The sequence below is a fragment of the Amphiura filiformis genome, chromosome 5 (assembly GCF_039555335.1).
Source record: "Amphiura filiformis chromosome 5, Afil_fr2py, whole genome shotgun sequence".
NCBI lineage: Eukaryota > Metazoa > Echinodermata > Ophiuroidea > Amphilepidida > Amphiuridae > Amphiura > Amphiura filiformis.
Genome location: NC_092632.1, coordinates 7,835,469 through 7,855,556, shown reverse-complemented (window position 1 = coordinate 7,855,556; position 20,088 = coordinate 7,835,469). Strand labels below are relative to the sequence as shown.

Here is a 20,088-nt window from a genome sequence, read left to right as displayed (position 1 = left end):
TGATTGGTTGGTTTTCCACTTCACCCAATTATGAGTTTATAAGCACCAATCAAAACATCTGTTGCTGACGGTCAGTCGTAAGGGTACAAGTTGTGTGTACGCATGCGTAAATGGAAAGCAATTAACAAATTGAAGGTCAACATGTGAGTGCAGTTGAACTTGTATAGCATGTAATTGTAAGTTGGATTTATGCTTCATAAATAACTCGTTAACCCCATAGGTAATTATACAACCTAAAGCTAAATCCCTGGCCTAGATCTGTTCTTAAAAGTGCTAATGCATTAGTTTTTAAAATGATTTCAGTTTTAAGCTTACTCAAATTTCAAAGCCATCATGCCCATCATGGTGGATGGCAAAGGCCCCATATTTTATTTGCCAGGCATTTTTGCAGGCAAACCTTAATTAACACATTTGCTAAAGTTTTATTCAGATTTCCTTTGACAGCTTAACCATCGCGTCTATATACGTGTGCATTGGATTGGACCTTGTGCAAATAATACGCGCTGGACGGCTAGCAGTACTCAGTATAGCCAGCACGCTTTAATTGTAAAAGGAAATCTGAATAAACCTTTAGTCAACCAAATTCGCCTAGAACACAATACATATATGACGTACATAGAAATTTAAAAGAACAGGCTGGTCAAGGAAACCTACATAATTCACAAATATGTTTTATATACTTCACTTGACCCAAATATATGATTTTTTATGGTGATAAGAGTAAGACAATCGCACATGGAGTTTTAGAGGAATTTTGATACATGTATCAGTTCCATTAAAAAAAGCAATTTTGCTACATTGTGTAGCAGAATCTTTTTGATGAAAGTCAATCTTTGACAAGATGTAACTCTGCTACGGAAAGTGCTATGACAGAAAGGTTTTCAGTTTTGGCTTTCTTTATTCAAGGGCTTTAATTTGATATATAAAATGATGCAGTTTGATGGCAAATTTGAATTCACCTGGCATACCTATTTTATTATTTACTGGTATACCATTTTCATACAAAATAGATTAGCATTTCTTTGTAAAATGTTAGCTTTTACTGTCAGATATATCCCCTATTATTTTTGATCCGAACAACTAAGGTCTAAGGCAAAGCAAAGAAAATTGGAATTTACTACCAGCGCGCCACAGTCCGACACGAACCAATCCTGTCTAAAAGTGTATTTTCTTATTTCTAAAGATTGGTTGCGCATCCACGAGATGCTAATTTCTATTGTGTTAATTTCTGTTGTGACGAACACGCATTTATTAGTGTATGAGAGGCAAGCCTCAGTTAACACATTTGCTAGTCAGCCAAAATGGCCTAAACCGGGGCCCAAACACAATATATATTTACATAGAAATTTAAGGGGGTACTACACCCCTGCCCAATTTTGTGCCTATTTTTGCATTTTTCTCAAAAATTATAGCGCATTGGTGACATTGATGCTAATTTCTATTGTGTTAATTTCTGTTGTGACGAACACGCATTTATTAGTGTATGAGAGGCAAGCCTCAGTTAACACATTTGCTAGTCAGCCAAAATGGCCTAAACCGGGGCCCAAACACAATATATATTTACAATGTACATAGAAATTTAAGGGGGTACTACACCCCTGCCCAATTTTGTGCCTATTTTTGTATTTTTCTCAAAAATTATAGCGCATTGGTGACAAATAAGATACATGTATATTATAGTAGGGATGACCATGAAAATTAGTTTCTCCTGTATTTTAGAATCATGAAAATTAGTTTCTCCTGTATTTAATAGAATCATACCGTACCTTATATTAAAGAGCTCATTTAAATGGAGCATTTCAGTATTTAAATGACCTCAATAGGATAAATGGTTCTGAAGTTATGGCCAATTTTATATGCGTGTTACGTGTTTTGAATAGGCAGTTTGGACAGATTATGGACACCAAGGAAAAATGGCACAAAATTTACTAATTTCCAGTTTCAAATTCAGTATTTTCAAAAAACACCTTTTCAGTAACCCTTGAAAATGGATTACGGTACATGATTTATACAAATTAATACTCACAAGAAAAAATCATTTATAAATACTGGTTTTCATAAATTGCATTCGGAGATCTGGTCTTGTGAAATTGCCTTTTTGTTCTATATTTCTTTGTGCAAATCCAAGATAGCAGACATGGAAGAAAAATTATGAACAAATTTGACCAAAAAAATGTATCACCAAATTTTGACAACTTGTTATTTAAGTCACAAAACATGTATTCATTCTGTAATGTTTTGTTAGAAACATTAAAAAATGATCATATCCAACAACCGTGTTTTGTTTGCCAACTTATAAATTTAGAAAATACCTATTTAATATTTCAGCATTAAGGAATAAGGATGGATTTTACTGAAGCATACAGTGATAGGTGTTCTTCCGTAGGCCATGCAGCAAGGATTGGCAATGTTTCCGCCTTGACCAAACTAATCCAGAGTGGTTCTAGTGTAGATGTCAAGGACAATCGTGGCTGGACCCCACTGCATGAAGCTGCTGCCCATGGACAGCTGAAATGTGTGCAACTATTGATTCCTCATCTAGAAGTTGATGGTAAATACCAAGATATAATTTTCTCTCAATTGGTTTACAAAGGTTCTATATGGCTGGCATAGCACTGGTGCAGTGCTAAGATGACAGGCCCTCTCTGCACAGCCGGTTGCCACACCGCCACCCTCCTGAACTGAAACCGGTTCTATGTGAGGCTGGCATTCAATGCCTTTAAGACTGTTAATGAACTTAAAACCTTTCCAGAATCCAGATGTACATGTATAGAGACATGCAAAGGCATAGCATGCTAGGAACAAGGACATGTCCCAGACCCTCCCAATTGGAATGAAAATGCTACACATTTTTCATTGCATTGAGAAATAGCTGATCCCTACAATTAGGCCTTGTGTCCACCTCGCCCAAATGGATGGCACACCTTAGCTGTACACATGTGACATTCATTGAATCAACAGTGTGGACATTCCAGTTAAATCCTTAAGCATCCCCTTCCCCCTCCTGCCCCTCTCCCTGAAAATCTGAAGATTATATTTGGCAACTCCATTATTTTGATAACATGCTGAACTCATTACAGGAACTATTACTATGTATCCATAATATCTATTCTAATGCACTCTTCAAGTCCTCCTGGGTTACTTCTCAACGCTTCCTACAAAACCAGGCAAGAAGGGTAATGTGCGCAGAATGTCAGATGCTTAGTTGTTTCGAGCTGTGCTCCTCCTTCCATCCTGGGATGTGTAGGGCATTGGTCGAGATTGCAAGCTTGAATTACATTAGGATTAACCAGTTAGTGTGCCCCAGGCTGCAATCCTACATTGGTCCCCATGGTCAGGGAATTTATTTAAAGGAAGTGTGCACGGCAATCACAACAGTACGTCTTTTATGTTAGAAAAATAATTATCAAGCACCAATCATCACATGGTTTTATTTTAAACAAACTCATATTGACCATAAAAACCAATAAAAACAGCCAGCTCACAACACATGATATTCAAAATTCTTGTGCCGAAATTGTCTAGAGCAATAACGTCCCAATGAAGGCTGACGACAAATGAGCACAAATAACCATGATGTCATTGCTCTAGACAATTTCGGTGCGGGGATTTTGAATATCACGTGTTGAGAGCCAGCTGTTTTTATTCGTTTTTAAATACCAAATGACAATTTGAATGACTTATCCTTCACATTCAAGTGATTTATAAACAATTATAATTTTTTTGCACTTGCGCTGATTACTGAATGGGCTTGTGTAATTTAGTCTAAAAATAACAAACCCATCATATTATCCATATTCCCGGGATGGGTGGGGAGAAGCACTAAGTACTTGAATAACAATTGATATTGTAACACTTGACAAACATCTTATATTGAGCACCATTTTATGTTAAGAAGAAGAAAAAATGAAAAGCAACAACATTGACCTATTTCATTCCAGATATCAATTGCCGTAGCTTTGAGGGAGAAACACCGCTATGGCTTGCAGCCAAGAAAGGACATCACCCGGTTGTGCTGACTCTAGTAGAAACAGCTGCTGACCCAAATATCAGCAATAATGAAGAGGGCTCTCCACTGCTGCAAGGTAATATGTTAGAATTAAAGCAGGGAAGGTGGTTAGCTTGGTCAGGCATTTGGAGAAATACAGTCTGCACCAATTTTATGCAGTAAAGTTAAAATATGATCTAATGCATGAAGTAATGTCCCCTGTTTTGATGTTCAAGTACCTGCATTCGGAGACTGGCAAAGGTCAAGCTTTAGACTGATAAAAACCAGTGCAAGTTGGTAATATTCATCTCATTAGCATAATTAATGCAAATATTATTCAAGAAAAGACATTTTGTTGTTTATAGGATTGTTTTTTAATACTCAAGATCTTTTAAGATCTTAAGTATATAAAAAGGAATTCTTGATGCTAAATTTTATCCTTAATTAATAAAAAAAATTTAACTTTTGGCTTTAGTTGTGTTATCTTGACACCATGGAATATATATTCATGATTTGTGGACCATATATAAACAGTCAAAGTTAAGTATATAAGTGGGGATGTGGAAGACTTGCTAGCCAGGCCACAGACTGGGAAGATCACTTTCTCAATTTAGCCTGGGGGAAAGTCCCCGGACCCAAGACAGCAAGTGTCAGGTCCTAGTAAGACCTCTACCAGACCCTCTTCTCATAACACTGGCTGAGATGTTGTATAACTGAGCCATGAGATGGGTCTGGTAATAGTCGTAGCACAGTGATGCAAGTGACAGGAAACTGTTAACACAATGGGGCTCACTCTCCATATCTCCTATTTTTTGTCCCTCCTGAAGCATAAACATATTAGGACCTACCGTTTTGCAATTGCATGTTTTCTGCACTATTGTACAATTTGATGTTACAAGAAATGGTTGCACAAATGCAGGGACTGCCTTTTGAGGAGAGCGAGAGCAACCGCTTTCTTTACTGCTCTCCTAAAAAAAACCTGATATAGGAGAGTGATTTTTAGCTGTCCTTAGTTGACCATTCTCTCCTTTCTATTGTAAAGCTCTAAAACAGCTCTCCTTGTAGCAGGGGCTATTTTAACGTGCCTCCTGGCACGTTTGTGCAGTGAGATTGAAATTCCGTGCAATGAGAATTAAAAATCCGTGCTTAAAATATTTCTATGCATTTTGACAAACTCAATTTGGATGCTTGTCATCACTTTCAGATAAAATTTCAAAATTTTCGCGCTGCGCTGCGCGCACTTAACACTTCATCACCCCGTTCCTCATGTTTTTCGAAAACTCCCAATTTTTAAAGGGCCTCATGTATATTATAGTTATACACATTACATAGTTTGTGAACCGCTTGTATCGACAACTCCCTCCCACATGCTTTGTTATTAAATGACAGTGTTTACCACCTAAACCAGGGTCTGGTAGCTTTCAAAGTTGCCAACGTGCGTGCTATATGGGGTGGTCATTCGTCAACGCCAGTTACCTACATCTTGGGGAAAGGGGAACGTTGCCCGGGGAAAGTTGCACCCCTGCTCGTAATATCGAGATCAAATTTACAAACATTTGCAATTTATAGCATTAATTTTTTCACGCTTCGCGCAGGACATCGGAACAACTTCGTAATTGTTACCTGTACCCTTTTGAAAATGTTTTTTTTTTAAATCTTGACCTTCTGAAATCTGAGATTTTAATTCAATCCTTTCTAAGTTATATAATCATGAATATGTTTTAGGGGAAGCTCTCCGGTCTGATGCCTTGAAAAGGCCTAAATGTTAAAACCTATGAGCTTGGGGTTCTACCCCCTGGGCCCCCGCCAGGGGCTTTGCCCTCGATCGACTCCACCTGGGGATCTAATATTATAAGGCGGATTCCCGGACCCCACCTGTTTGAGCTCGCAACATTGATAACTTGCCAATACAAAATAGATAATCCCTACAAGTGAGCAAAGCGTTGAACTGCGGTAATCCGAAAATTCATTTTGTTAGACCTTCGGCCAATTTGCTTTTTTTAATTCAATGTTATGGTGATTTTTTTAGTGAAAGTGGAAAATTGTTTGCACTCATTTCGTGGGTGATTTTTTTCTGTGTTCAAACAGTAACAAAATAAAAATATTTTGCAGGTTTGTTTGCAAACTGGGCTAAGTGTTGCTTTATAATTCAAGGTCAAGTGTCTGAATCGGGTTACTAATACGGTCAAAAAATAGTGATGGGTGATTTTTAAAATTCTCCAAAACTCGAGGGGGGAAACTCCCCTCCAACCAGGGGTGTAGCCAGGATTTATTTTGGGAGGTGGCAGATTTTGAAAAGGGGGACCTTTTTTGGACCTTTTCCCAAATGTTTGGACATTTTTGACCACGAAAGCATAAACAACCTAATTTTTTCGCTCGCAACGCTCGCAAAATGGGGCTTTTTGGTCTTTGATGATTGCAGGATCCTACCTACGCCACTGCCTCCAACACCACCTCCCCGCAAGCTCACCACCGCCGCTGGTTGATCACCGAGACTTTACATCGCCAATGTGCAGTGACTTTTTTCTTCTAAAATAGCCCCTGCCTTGTAGGCTCCTGAAGAGCTATTAAATGCTCTCGTGCAAATTCCAAAAGACAGTCCCTGCAATAATGGTGTAGTGCTGACTGGTTAACCATGCACGCTATTGAATAAAGTAAAGGCCCCAGTTGTCTTGGATGTTTTTTGGTTTCTTTATACCTTTAAATTTGTATGTTTAAATTGTTTGAATAAAGAAGATTGAATAATAATTAATCATTAGGTTTTAATTTAAATGTCAAATTGTGTCTTTATTTGGCTTTTATGCATCTTTCAGCTGTGGCAGGAAATCACCAGGAATGTGTGGACATTCTACTACAGCATGGTGCCAACATTAGATGTCAATTCTGCAATGGCTGGTCTCTGATGCACGAGGTCGCTTGTCAAGGAAATACTGTTATGGCTAGACACCTTCTGGATGCTGGTGCACCGCTAGACTTGGCAGATGATTTTGGGATTAAACCAGTATTTACTGCAGCACAGTATGGAAGAGTTGAGTGTCTTAGGTTGATTCTAGAAAGAGGTAATGATGTGCTAAGTTAGGAATTCTTAATTGACCTTTTTGGTAAATCCCATAAGCCTTTGCGACTACACCTGAGATGTTGTAATATGATGTCACGCCTATCTGCGCCAATGTGCACATCGTTTATTGAACATCGTTTACTGCGCATTTGCAACTCAGCGTGACGTCAAATGACGACATCCCAGGTGTACTCGCAAAGGCTTATGGGATTTACTGAAAAGGTCAATTAGATTACGTAAGTAAATGTGAATGAACATGAGCCACTATTCATAAAACCAAATTAACAAAATGTGTCACGATTTGAGGTAAAGGATGCAGAGCCCCTGGATGTTTCAGTCTCATAAAGTGGCCATGAAAGGGTCTTTTTTTCTTGCAATTCATTCAGTGATATAATACTCTATTATTGCATTTCATTCCTCAGGTGGAGATGCCAATACACAAGCATATGACAAAGCTACTCCCCTTTACCTTGCTGCTCAGGAGGATTACCCACAATGCATTGAGGTTTTGCTGAGTCATGGAGCTAATGCTAACCTAGAGACAGAAGATGGTTTGAAACCATTACATGCTGCAGCACATAAAGGTCATGAAAGGTCAGTTGGAGAAGCCACTACTTTTAATCAAAGTCTTTAACAAATGTGTCTGTTTTGCTAGAGGGTGCATGTTTAGCACTTAATGTAGTGAAATTCATCGAGATGCTTCGTACATTTACAAGTACGGGTCTTAGTAAGATATCTATTGTGAGCTTGTCATAAAGAACCAAAAATAGAATCAAAAGAGTGGTAGCAGAATTCCTCAGTACTACTGCATATTACACAATCATTCCATTTTGGATTGTCATGCATAAGGACCAATATAGTGTGCAAGTAATTCTGCCCAAGTACAACATATTTTAGAACATGTGTATGTGGCTGTTGGCTTATAAGTTTACAGTTTTAGACAAGCATGCACTAAAGCAGATTTCTCCAGACAAATGTGGAAGTAAAGGTACAATATCCAAACTCATTTTGCCAGACAAATATGGAAGTATGTGTAATACAAAAGAATAATTACTTTTTCTATGCACATGTGAAACTTGCACAAAATGGCAGAGTTAAAGTTAGACTGTGAATAATTTTGAAATTCCGTTGAATTTTACACAATTTGGCCCCTACTTTTGGATTTTGTTTAGAATTCAAAAACTCCACTGTTTTTAATAAAACTTGTCGGATAATGGCTGTAACTAATGGATTTTGTTGGTGAGGGTGTGGTTTTAAAATGGAGTAGGCTTTTACGTTCAATCCTAATTTTATGTACATTTTATCAACAGATGTGCAAGACAGCTGTATCCCCAAACCACCATTCCGCCTCAAACCGCTCCCTACACACCCCTCCATTTTGCCTGTGCTCAAGGACACATCCAAGTCATCAAGTACCTCCTGGAAGCTGGCTGTGATGTGAACACTGGTCTTAAGAAACAAGATGTAAACAATAAACCAAAGAAAGATGGTGAAGGTGTCGATGAGGAACACATGAATCCAGAAGCACCTCTCCTTGATGCCATAGAGAACCAGCATCTTAACATCGTCAAGTGTCTCCTTGAGAATGGTGCCAAGACGGAATGCTTAGAAATGTTCTGTCCTCTAAAAACTGCATTTCCAAGTGAACCCCTCCTGCGTATGTTGCTTGAGCATGGTTGTAGTGTGAATTGTGGACATGTGTCCAAAGGTCCTGAACTCTTGTGTGAAAATCAAGACTTAAAAGCTGTCAAGTTTTTGTTACACTGTGGGATGGAACTTGACTTGAGTTGTCTTCATGAAGGCAATGGTTGTTGTCTTGGTGTTCTCACTTCATCTAATACTGATTTCATGGCGACACTAGTCAAGATGGCAGCAGAGTTTACTGATAATTTACACTTATGTTGTCATCTGGTAGCAAGGCTTCTTGATACAAGTCACTGGGACCAGATTAAGAATCTAATAGGTGAGTACAATGTAGTACTTCAGTGGCATATCTAGTAGTAGAGGGGCACAAATTGCAAGTACGTACCAACAGCCCCAAAATACCACAAGGTTTATATAATTTAACTGTAATTGACTTTCAAATGATAGAATGACTGAGTTCAACTCATCATACATAAGTGAAAGTATGTGACCCTCCACCACAAATAGCTGTAATGTTGGCATTTTCACTTTTGAGATATTGGACAGGCAAATTTTCCGCCAAGTAAACTTTACAATATAATATCGTCAGCCTACTACGCTAATTGCCTAAGTCATTTTTTTGTAATTTTGAGAACAAAGTACAAAATATGGTTGAAACATGCACTTAAACATTTTATTCACCAATCTTTGCACAAGAACACATGATAATGAGTCAAATTAAAGAGAATAATCTGAAATAATGAGGGTGATTATGTAACTGATGCATGCTTGAACCATATTTTGTACTTTGTTCTCAAAATTACAAAAAATGACTAAGGCAATTATCGTAGCAGGGTGACGATATGTGACGTGATCTGGTCTATGGGGCCAAAGCCCTGGGGCCAAAGGCGGCAAATTTAAAATCAAGATTAAGGCAAAAATATTGAGTAAAAAGTAATAAGATGCATAAGAAAATATGTGTGACAACACTTTAGAACCAAGTGTGCTAGGCCTTTGGTGTTTTCAGGATATGATAGCCAAAACAACTTTCAGGGGAGCAAACTTTGATGAAATTGGGCTTAAAAAGGCCTACAAATCTTAAATATTAGGGCAGCCAGTATCCCACATAGGGACAAGAGAGGGACAAGACTTTTCACAGGGGAAAGCTTGTCCCCCTGACTACGCCACTGCTCCTAACAAATATGATTTTATCAATTCCATGGCAAGGTGAGTAGAGAAAGCACAAACTGGAAATATATCAAATATTAAATTGTATTATGTTGGCTCAATTAACCAAAATATGATGTTTTGTCTGTTTGTTTTTAGAAAATCCTCCTTCGTTGCAGCACCTCAGTCGGATAACAATCAGGAGACTTGTAGGTTCCAAGCGACTTCTCAACCCAGAAAACATAATGACACTTCCAATTACTCGGGTCACTAAGGAATATTTGCTGTACAAAGAGTAAACTTAATTATTTAAAGAGTGTTTTAATTTAATTTTATACTGGAACCCAAAAGTTTAACTAATATTGTACTGAGTTTGTAAGATTATTCACCAAAGAAGAAAAGTTGATAGCTCAGTGTAACACTATCTCATCTTCATTTTGAGAAAAAAAAGACAATTGTAGATTTGCTCATACTATATTATCACTTATTAAATGAGGCCTTGTTATTCTTGTGTATATCTTTGAAATAGGTGGGTTGTGGAGATTAGGCTTTATATTTAATACCGAAACCCGAAATATAATTTCTTTGTGAAAATTTTGGATCAAAATCTAATTTTTGCCCAAATTGGAGATGAGGCTGTGTTATGCAGAAGGTAGACTATGCCATAGTCGAATTTTGAGAAATTTAGAAATAGGCCTATGTTATCAATCTCGATATTATAATGTAATAAATAGTCTAAACAAATCTAGTTGCCCTAGATGTAGGCATTCTAAGTGATCATTTGTGTCCTGCCTTACTTTTGTTTTTTAATATTTTTTGAAAGAGGGCTCCCTTCATGCCTACCAGTGATTTTCTAGCAGTCTGTTTTATTTTGGAGAATTGCTAATAACGTTACTCACGAAAAATACGACTATGGACAAACGATTGCGGTTAAGTCAGTGACGCTACGATGAGAATAAAATTGGCTCCACCCCTTGACCAATCAGAAACAGCGAATAGTTTCCGTCTCGTCCATAATTGTACAGGGGTTCTTGCATTTGGCAAAAGATAATACAATTTATTTAAAGAAAAATCAACGGTGGTACAAATCGATCAAGATTATATTTAGTATTTACTGTGATAAATATCGAATAATAACCCAAATAAATAAGAAATACCTGTATGGAAAAGTCAAATTATACAACGCCAACTATTTGTCATGCCCGTGGGAAAGTGCAGCAATTTATTTGCCAAAATCGATCAGCAGGAGAAAATACCCCTAATTTGCATATAGCATCTATCTTGGCCTGTTTACAGGTATCACGAACCTCACTTGTGTAGTGCACAACCCCACAACTGAGTGCAAAATATTGGCATGAGACAGGACATTGTTTTTAAAAATAGGCCGGCAAGATCACATCACAACACAATGTTGACTTTTCTGTTATTTTAGGGGGCTGGCATTTTTTTTTTTTCGGAAGAGGGGGGTCATAGATTTTTGGAAAGAAAAATAGGGGGGTCATAAAATATTTGGTGAGATAGTTTGTTTATTTTTAATTCAAAAGACTGATTTCAATACAATTTTAGTTTGTTTAAGGGCTAAGGTGTATTGGTGGGGGCCCGGAGGGGGGGGGGCATAAAATTTTGTTGCCGAAATAGGGGGGGGGGGGCGCAATTTTATTGACGCGGATGTTTTGTTAATTTGGAAGAAAATGCCGGCCCCCTTAATTAGCACTAGTTACTTCAGGTGCTTTTGATATTTAATGGCATGCCGAAAGACGGAAAGAGCCACGTTTTGTGTGCCGTTTTGTCCGGGCCTTCATGCAGCCAAACCTAGCTAGTTACATAACGCTCAAAGAAGATGTATAGTCCCTATCACTGGCTACAAAGGCCATATCAAAATAATGTCTATTAGGTAAATAGTCATGTCCGAAATTCTAAAATAGCTACAAATATAGACGGATTAAGAGAGGCATGAACTAATTTTCCCGTTATTATGAAATATTTATCTTTAAAAAAATGATTACCACAATAATTTAATAATCCGCAGAATCGTTCTCCATGTTTCGCTAATAATTTCTTTCCTTGAAGACAATATTGTCCCTGGCTAGAACTATCGATGTAAATGCGTTCATATTTTGCTTCCCAACTTGAGGTAAACTCAAATTGTGTGCTTCTTCTAGTCTCGGATTTCCCACCCGACAAAAAGTCCTAGCAAACGGTGCTGCTTTGGTAGAAAATATATTTCCCATATTATATCTAGTTGGTAGCTTAGGAACGGGGGGGCTTGAATACTCTTCACCCGCCCCCCCCAATAATTTCAGGTGAAGTGAAAAAATGTCATTAAAATCCAGGAAACTAGGTATTTTTTTTTTTTTTTTTTGACCTAAAGAATGGGTCATCAACAAATTCCATTTTGTGAGAGCCCCCCCTGCTAAAAATCTGGGTAGAATGGTGAAAACGTGTTTACCAGCCATGGAATGATGAAGGACTTCTTCCTGAGCCAGTTTACAATTTTCACATCCTAGTGAGAATGCATAATGAATCGCAGTTTGTTTTGTATCGCACCCGGCCTCATCAGCAGAATTCCCGGAAGAAGTCTCGGGTGATATTGGCCATGTCATGGTCCGTCTCTGTAATTTAGTGTAAAACAGCGGAGCTAAATAATTATGTTTATAAATTAATTTAGGTAGCCGGTAGAGACACATTTTTGAAGTTATTTACCCGATCAGGATTTATCCACACACGTACAGTACATTGTACCACACATGACAAGTGCATGAACGTATTTCTTCCACTGGTTCATCACATATAAACAAACTTTGAAGTTTTACCGCAAGAGAGCCAAACACCACGGGAACAGCATAAAATGAGGTCACAATAATGCAAATGAAATTGATTACTATCGGGAAAATGGTAAGGCCCCGCCTACTACAGAAATGCTGCATCACAATTGGTTAATTTATATGAAATGCATTACATCATGCTATTCTTAGTAGGCCAAAAATCCGACATTCTTGCCATAGGGGCCTGTGTTAAGCATTTTGACCGCAATCGAATGTCAGTAGTCCACTTGGGTATCAAGCTAACAGAGGGCGTACGGTGACTGAATAGATCAGGAAAATCTATCAATTGTGCACACAATCGGAGTTTTTAAAAATTGCAAAGGTAATCCTGAATATGCACAATGGCAAGTGGACTACGGAGAAGTCTATGCAGAAGGCTGCAATCACCATAGGGCAATTATGAGGAAGATGACAATGTAAATTGGCAACTTGCTAATTACTTGGCCCTCTTTCTCATGTAATTAACATTAACTTTGAATAAAATAAAACTACTTCAAGGTTACAAGGTCATGGTAGAATTCATGAGCAAAAGATGCAAATCAATTCTTGCAACAGCTAGTAGATAATGTGTGAGAATCAAAATAATTCCTGCAAAATTCCTGCGACTGTGCAACATAATATAACCCAGATTCTTAATGGAATTGTGCAGCAATTACAACATTATGTCTTATATGTTAGAAAAATAATTATCAAGCACGAATCACATGGTTTTATTTTAAACAAACTCATATTGACCATAAAAACGAATAAAAACAGCCGGCTCTCAACACGCTATATTCAAAATTCTTGCACTGAAATTGTCTAGAGCAATGACGTCATGGTTATTTGTGCTCATTTGTTGTCAGCCTTCATTGTATTATTGGGACGTCATTGCATGGCTCTTTGAAATCAAATCCTTCTATTCAAAAGTTGACCTAGACCACTTGCCCATTGTGCATACTCTAGCTATTATGTGTTTACATAAAACTCTGATTTATATTAATTTGTGTACAATCGATTGATTTTCATATCTGATCTTTTCAGTTACCATACTCCCTCTGTTTGCTACTTTCCCAAGTGGACTACTTACTTTGAATTGCAATTAAAATGCTTAACACAGTGGTTTATGGAAAGCTGGCCGCTCCATGCCTTGTCATTCTCTCACTGTACCAGTTTCAAGAACCATATACTGGCATGACCTTCATCCACCCTGCAGTTCACGTTTTGGAAAAGCCTACCAGATGGAGTAGTCTGAGACATATCTGACAATGGTGCACCATCCTTCAAGAGCAGAATTCATAAGCATCTTATTTCACACGCCTGATGCTTTACTGTACCCCTTCACGCTTGATGTTCCTGAGCTGCTGTGAACCACTGTTGGCCCATGTGGTTGTCTTTTATAGTGCCCAGGTGCCAATATAAGTTCTTGACTTGCATCACTCCTCTTGGGCTATTATTGTTCACTCATGCATTTTATTTTTTTTTAAATTTATATATATACTATAATCAGCTCGTAATAGGCGAGAATTATTTGGTTTTTGTTACTGCGCAAGTCAATACAAGTCCCAAATTACGCATGCGTAAATTCACAAAAGCGTGCATCTCACCACATAATACGCAAAGCACAGTTTGTGTAGGTGCTGCGCCCAACTGTATGTACGCCATTCTATATCAATCCATGCTGTTATGAGTCCCGCCTATTACAAGCTGAGCAGAGTCTAGTAGATATCTGATACGATTTATGGCTTCAGCATTCTCTTACTTGGTACTTTGGCAGTCCATAGAAATAATTCTGCCTTCCTGTGAACTAACAAGCCAATATCAGAAATTAGCACTGTTTATATAACATCACTTGGGGTGTTTTAAGCTTTCTGGCTATTCAAAAATACCTGCACCAATTTGTACACTAAATCAACAAAAATTACACACAGTCAGCAATTTGTTGCAGCTGCAGTAATTTATTTCAGTTTACAAGTCATCCCAATATATGTGACACGATCTGGTCCATGGGGGCCAAAAGACGCCAAATTTTAAACTGAGATAAAGGTAAAATATGGAGTTAAAAAACAATAAAAAACAATAAAAAACAATAAAGTACATAAGAAAATAGACATCAAAAAACTTCATAACTTTAGAACCAAGTATGCTAAATGGTGTTTTCATTAAATGTATGTTTAATGTAATAATTACCGTAACTCAATTTTCAAAAATGCCTCCTTTGGCCCCTATAGACCAGATCGTGTCACATATTATCTGCCCCTCTCAAAACAGTTCTGCAGGTTTCATACTGTCATGCCACTTTGCCGACTGTGATTATATCACTCATACATAAATTCTAGAGAGTTCATTGGTTGATTACCATTAATCATTTTTACCATCACCCTCTCCGTGTGATAGTCTTTACTATCATAGTGCTCTGCCGTAGTGCGCTTGCGCCAAGCCATGCGCTGACTCTTGGACTCGCCGATTTAGTTATGGGGTGGACCCCAAAATGTGAAGTATATCACTGCAAAACATGGTGTTATGTTGATGAAAAAATTTATTTCCTACCTTAAATAGTATTTTAGTAATAGAATTTATGCATGAGTGATATAAAACAAATATTAACTGTCTTAAATTAGTGTAATGGTCGAAATATAATCACTCGGTGAAAGATGTAATGTTCCATTCCATATTTCGACCATCACACTCATAGACAGTTAATATTTGTATATTATTGATGTCAGTACCCAATCAGGCCAGCAACACCACCAGCAAACCGATATATATCAGTCACTCTACCACTTGGCTCAAAGCAGCAAATCGCTTGGAGTTGACTTCAAGTCATCTCAGGAGCGTTGCCACTCTGACGTATGGCACAGGATACGACTTGCTCAGTGATACGATGAAACCTGCCTAAGGTCATTTGTTGGACTGGACTATGGTTATGGACTGAACACTTTATGATGTCAAAGGTCAAATATACATGGGGTTATGGCAATAATATTCTTTATCAGACATAAAATGACCATGACACAAGTCTCAAATAATTATTTTAAAAGTCAAGTTTATTTCTTATTCATAACTTTAAAAATAGTTACAAATTGAAAGCAAAGTTCAACAATATGCATACTCATTTACTGCTAGCAGTACTATATTTATTCAAAATACTTCAGAATCTGAAGATGTTGAGAGGAATTGGTATTTGACTTCAGTACTTTTCGTTAACTGTGTGTTTGTATACACTCCTCGCTTTCAGAATATCAGGCTGGAAGCGGATGTGATCAAGGAAAGCAAGTCCAGTTCCTGTTTGATTTTGAGAAATAATTGAAATAACTATGCAGTTCTGTTATTTCAATGCATCGCTGAATCTGTCTGTATGTCAACAAGTATGTGATCCAATTTTGATGGCAAAATGAAGCATTTAAGAAGTGTGACCAAATGGAGATTTTGGCATCAAAAGAAAGCTTGCATTTTTTTTTCATTTAATCCCAGTAAAATTTGACTTATAAAATAATGTCCCATTAGATGTTATGAAGGAAAAAGTGATAGTCTATCCCATGTCATGGTGGTTACCACCTATACTGTTCTTTGGCTATATTTTTTTATTCTTATACCAAAACAGCTGGTGCAATTTAACTCAAAAACTTTGGAATCAGATTATTTTGCTACACTCCTCCCACCTTTGTGCAATTTACCCATGTAGAAAAGAAAATGATAGCAGTTGACATTGACATTTTCTCTAGGTGTCCAAAGTACTGCCCTTTCATGCTAGATCTCAAACCTTCAAAGCAGTCTTGTCCTTTCTGCTTGTGTTTTTATGAGATTTGGTTTTAAACCAATTCAATTTAATTTTCTTGATCATATCACATGCACTGGTATTCAAAAGTGAAGAGTAAACAAACAGATATTATATACTTCCATGAGCTGTTACTATTGACTTCATTGAGAAAGAGTTTAATAAATGTTCCTATTTTGAAAGATTCATGCATGTTTTGTAGTTTCAATTTAAATCAAAGTCTGTGTTACAGATATCATTAATACAGACCTCCGGTTAAGCTCAGCTGTATGATCCCTATATTCAAGGGACAATCTGAGATCCATCAATCCAAAATTACATATTTCTCTACATGTCATCTTTTTAGCAAATTTAAGAATATTTACTATGTAGTAAAAAAAACAAGAATGAAAAAGCTAGACATGGCATCTTTTATGTCAAGAGAGACCAATCTTGAAGTCTCTATGCCCGGCCATATGGAATTCTATGCAAATCCAATTGGGGAGGCAATCTCAAGGGTGGACTTAACCTTTCAGTTATTTTGTCATATCAACTACATTTAAGCAACTTCAGGAAATGTTACATATTGTTTGGTCACTGTGGATCTCTGAAAGCCTCTTACAGTTTGGCCAGGAATTCATATTATCAAATGTGGGGTATTCCTTCATACTGACTTGGTTTCAATCTTGTATTGTATAATCAATATTTTTTAAAGCAAATCTTGCAACTTCTTAGGTTCCAAAGGGCCCATTGCCTTTGATGTGTAAAACAACTCCAAACAGGATGGTTTCTGCAAGAAATTTTTAGGGTCATTTAGCCTCTTCCAGAAAATAAATAACAATATCCCAACTGACCAATCCTACTTGGCAAGTCCATCCACCCCCAGAACAGCGGATTTTTATTTTTGTTTTCTAGGTGCAATATATTTTTAACAACTTTGTGTAATTTAGGATGTGATTGGAAGGTGACCTTGACTGCCCTTTTTTTATATAAAAAAAACCCGAATAAATTATAAAAATCAATATAGGTACCCTAGTGGAATTTTGTACGAAGGATTTCCCCAATAGGTCAGTGTATGGTATTTCATGCTATTCATCAATGATGACAATACAACCTAATGAACCCAGATTGCCTTTGATATAAAGTCACACAGGATTTCAATAACTTTTGTGAATAAACAAATTATTTCCTCGTAAATTGACCAACCTACTAAAATTGAAATTCTTTTAGAATTCACACTTGCATGGTTCTGCCATACGCAAGGAGAGCCTTGAACTGGCAATAGTCATGAAAGGTACTTTACACAATGTTATATGACTGGTTCAATTCCCATTCATGTATGCTGTCAGATTGAAGTTCTCGCATATGGCGGAACCACACAATGAGAAAATACCCTATACTACTAAATTTTGTTTTTAAAAGCTTTTAATCATATACACTTGTGAAAGTCAAAATGGTAGGTGTTATAAAAAATAGCCAAGAAACCTAAAAGTATATAGAACCTATATATATTGTAGTTAAGTATCTATAGGTGGATCACTACATGTATGTTCTTTTGTGATTGGTCATACATGAATCCTATATTGCGGATTGGTCCCTTAGGACAATGGAGGGCATATAGGCATAAAAATATATTTTATTTGCTGTAACCAAACCTGATATCATCCTGCAATCTAAATGTTTCTTCAACACACCGCCGGACCAAAATGTTTACAGCCCAATTTGTAAGACATTTAATTTGACATTGCAAAAGCACTGCTGGAATTGTTGATGGTTAGTTGTTAATTTTAACCATGTTGAAAACTTGTTACTACTACACCAAACATGCTATTAACTGTCAACTATTGATTGCACATTAAAATTACACTCTATGATTTACACATTGATTGAAATACAAATATATACAATATACAGAAACCCAACCAGGCCCCAAATAGGAACCACACAGCAGTTTTATAAACATCTTTGGACAGTTACATAATAAACATAAACATACATAAAGCCACAAACAATTGTACTATTAATAAGAGTGGCTACAAAGTAGCTAATATGATTATTATACTCTACTATTGCATAAATTCCAGCATGATATATATGAAATTTAAAATGACTTGACTATAACTATGCCAAAATTAAGCTCAATTCTTCACAGCTTTACGCTTTACACAAAGGACAAAACCAGCAGCTCGATTATGTCCCATGCACAAAGGCTGACCCCACCTCCAGTGCCTGAAACATAATTGTCAAATGTTGACAATTCATTACTTTCAGTATCCATACATTACTCCCCCATTACAAACGTTTATCACACACACCCCTAATGAAACTAGTTTATACAGGGGCATGAGAGTTCAGCTTTAGGCTAATTTCAGTTTTGTTTTGTTTTTGGGTTTTTTTGTTTTTAATTTTCAGCTTTATTTTCCACACTTGTTCTGAACAAAATTGTTGGTCACTGTTTTTAGTTCTTTTTCAGCTCATTTTAATATGTGGTGACAATCTTTTGGTCTGTTCCCTAAAACACGTATAACAACAAATCCTAAAATCATATCAGCACCAAACAGGTCCCAGAACTAGAAGTGAATGCAAGTGCCTGGTACAAGTGTATTTTTATCTATGATATTCTTGCATTACCACATGTCCATTTTAAACAGAAGTTGTGTCTAGATGTTACACTTATGCTGTCTTAAACTTAAGCTTATACAATTGTACTCGACTGGCACTGGTACGGGGGACAGCTTATGTACTATGTGGCAAACACTACTGGACATAACTGAGTGTGGCATACACTACTGGACATAACTGTGTGTGAAGAATTTGTATCTGATGCAGGCGTTATCAATGAAGCACATGCTCATACATTCTACACATAGTTATATGGAGTAGACTTATTAAACTAGTTAAGTAAATTAGGACGGCTTCATATATATATATAAATACTCATATAAATATATATTGTGATCCCATTAGCAGCAAACACTATCAGGCTATCTTCCATAGGGGCAAGACTTATAGTGCTTGTTCACTAGCTTAAGTACTACCTGGAAGAGATAATTACCCCCTTGTTGCTTGTTCCCACTTTCAAGTTTAAGCTGCACTCCCAAAGCTCTAATCATAAAAGCTCCAGAAGTGTGTTACAAAAAATTAATGCAAAATAAATAAGGCTGGTATAACAAAATGGAAAGTGTGTCTAGTCAAATAACCAGAAACATGATCATACAACATACTGTATTAGGCCAAACAAAAAAAAAAGGTTTGTCTCAAAGCTCACAAGTGGATTGACAACAAATGCGAAATGCAATTTTTTTTTAAATATTATTATTCCCAACTTTAAATTTTTATGGTATTTTGAGAAAAAAGTCTTTTTTTTTTAAATAAAAACATTTCCGCATTTCTTTTTTTTTTCAAATCTTGTGATTTTACAAATGCGCCTACAAACTTTGAGACGAACCTTTTTTTGTTTGGCCTTACCATTTTGGTTACGAAAATATTCCATGTACATGTAGGAGCATTAAAAACCAAAATGCTTGCATTAAATATCAAGTCAACATCCGAATCCATTAGACACTCAATAAATGAAATCCACTACAATATCACTTCCACTCAAGTAAAATAGTTAATACAAATTGAACATATACAATCAATGCAGAAGTGTTTTTAAGTAAAATTCCAAACATTCATTATGTCTTGAATC

At 36.8% G+C, this 20,088-nt stretch overlaps 1 protein-coding gene across 2 annotated transcripts; it reads left to right on the top strand.

Annotated features, from left to right (window-relative positions):
* The first annotated feature begins 54 nt into the window (after positions 1 to 54).
* On the top strand, positions 55 to 16,600 carry LOC140152566 (dynein axonemal heavy chain 12-like). Of its 2 annotated transcripts, XM_072174955.1 has the most exons (9): positions 148 to 220; positions 2,329 to 2,551; positions 3,942 to 4,085; positions 6,802 to 7,047; positions 7,469 to 7,640; positions 8,357 to 9,009; positions 9,996 to 10,488; positions 13,038 to 15,226; positions 15,340 to 16,600. In XM_072174955.1, the coding sequence occupies exons 2-7, from the start codon at positions 2,344 to 2,346 to the stop codon at positions 10,133 to 10,135; spliced, it is 1,563 nt and encodes a 520-aa protein (XP_072031056.1). In that variant the 5' UTR covers positions 148 to 220; positions 2,329 to 2,343; the 3' UTR covers positions 10,136 to 10,488; positions 13,038 to 15,226; positions 15,340 to 16,600. The 2 variants fall into 2 exon arrangements, with proteins under 2 accessions (XP_072031055.1, XP_072031056.1); XM_072174954.1 differs by lacking the exon at positions 15,340 to 16,600 and having other exon boundaries at positions 55 to 176; positions 13,038 to 15,303.
* Positions 16,601 to 20,088: the final 3,488 nt, after the last annotated feature.

Bases quoted from the DNA above. Each gene is read 5' to 3' on its own strand.
- LOC140152566 (XM_072174955.1), top strand. From the start codon at position 2,344: ATGGATTTTACTGAAGCATACAGTGATAGGTGTTCTTCCGTAGGCCAT. The intron at 2,552-3,941 runs GTAAATACCAAG...ATTTCATTCCAG, and splicing joins TCCTCATCTAGAAGTTGATG to ATATCAATTGCCGTAGCTTT. The intron at 7,641-8,356 runs GTCAGTTGGAGA...TTTTATCAACAG, and splicing joins GCACATAAAGGTCATGAAAG to ATGTGCAAGACAGCTGTATC.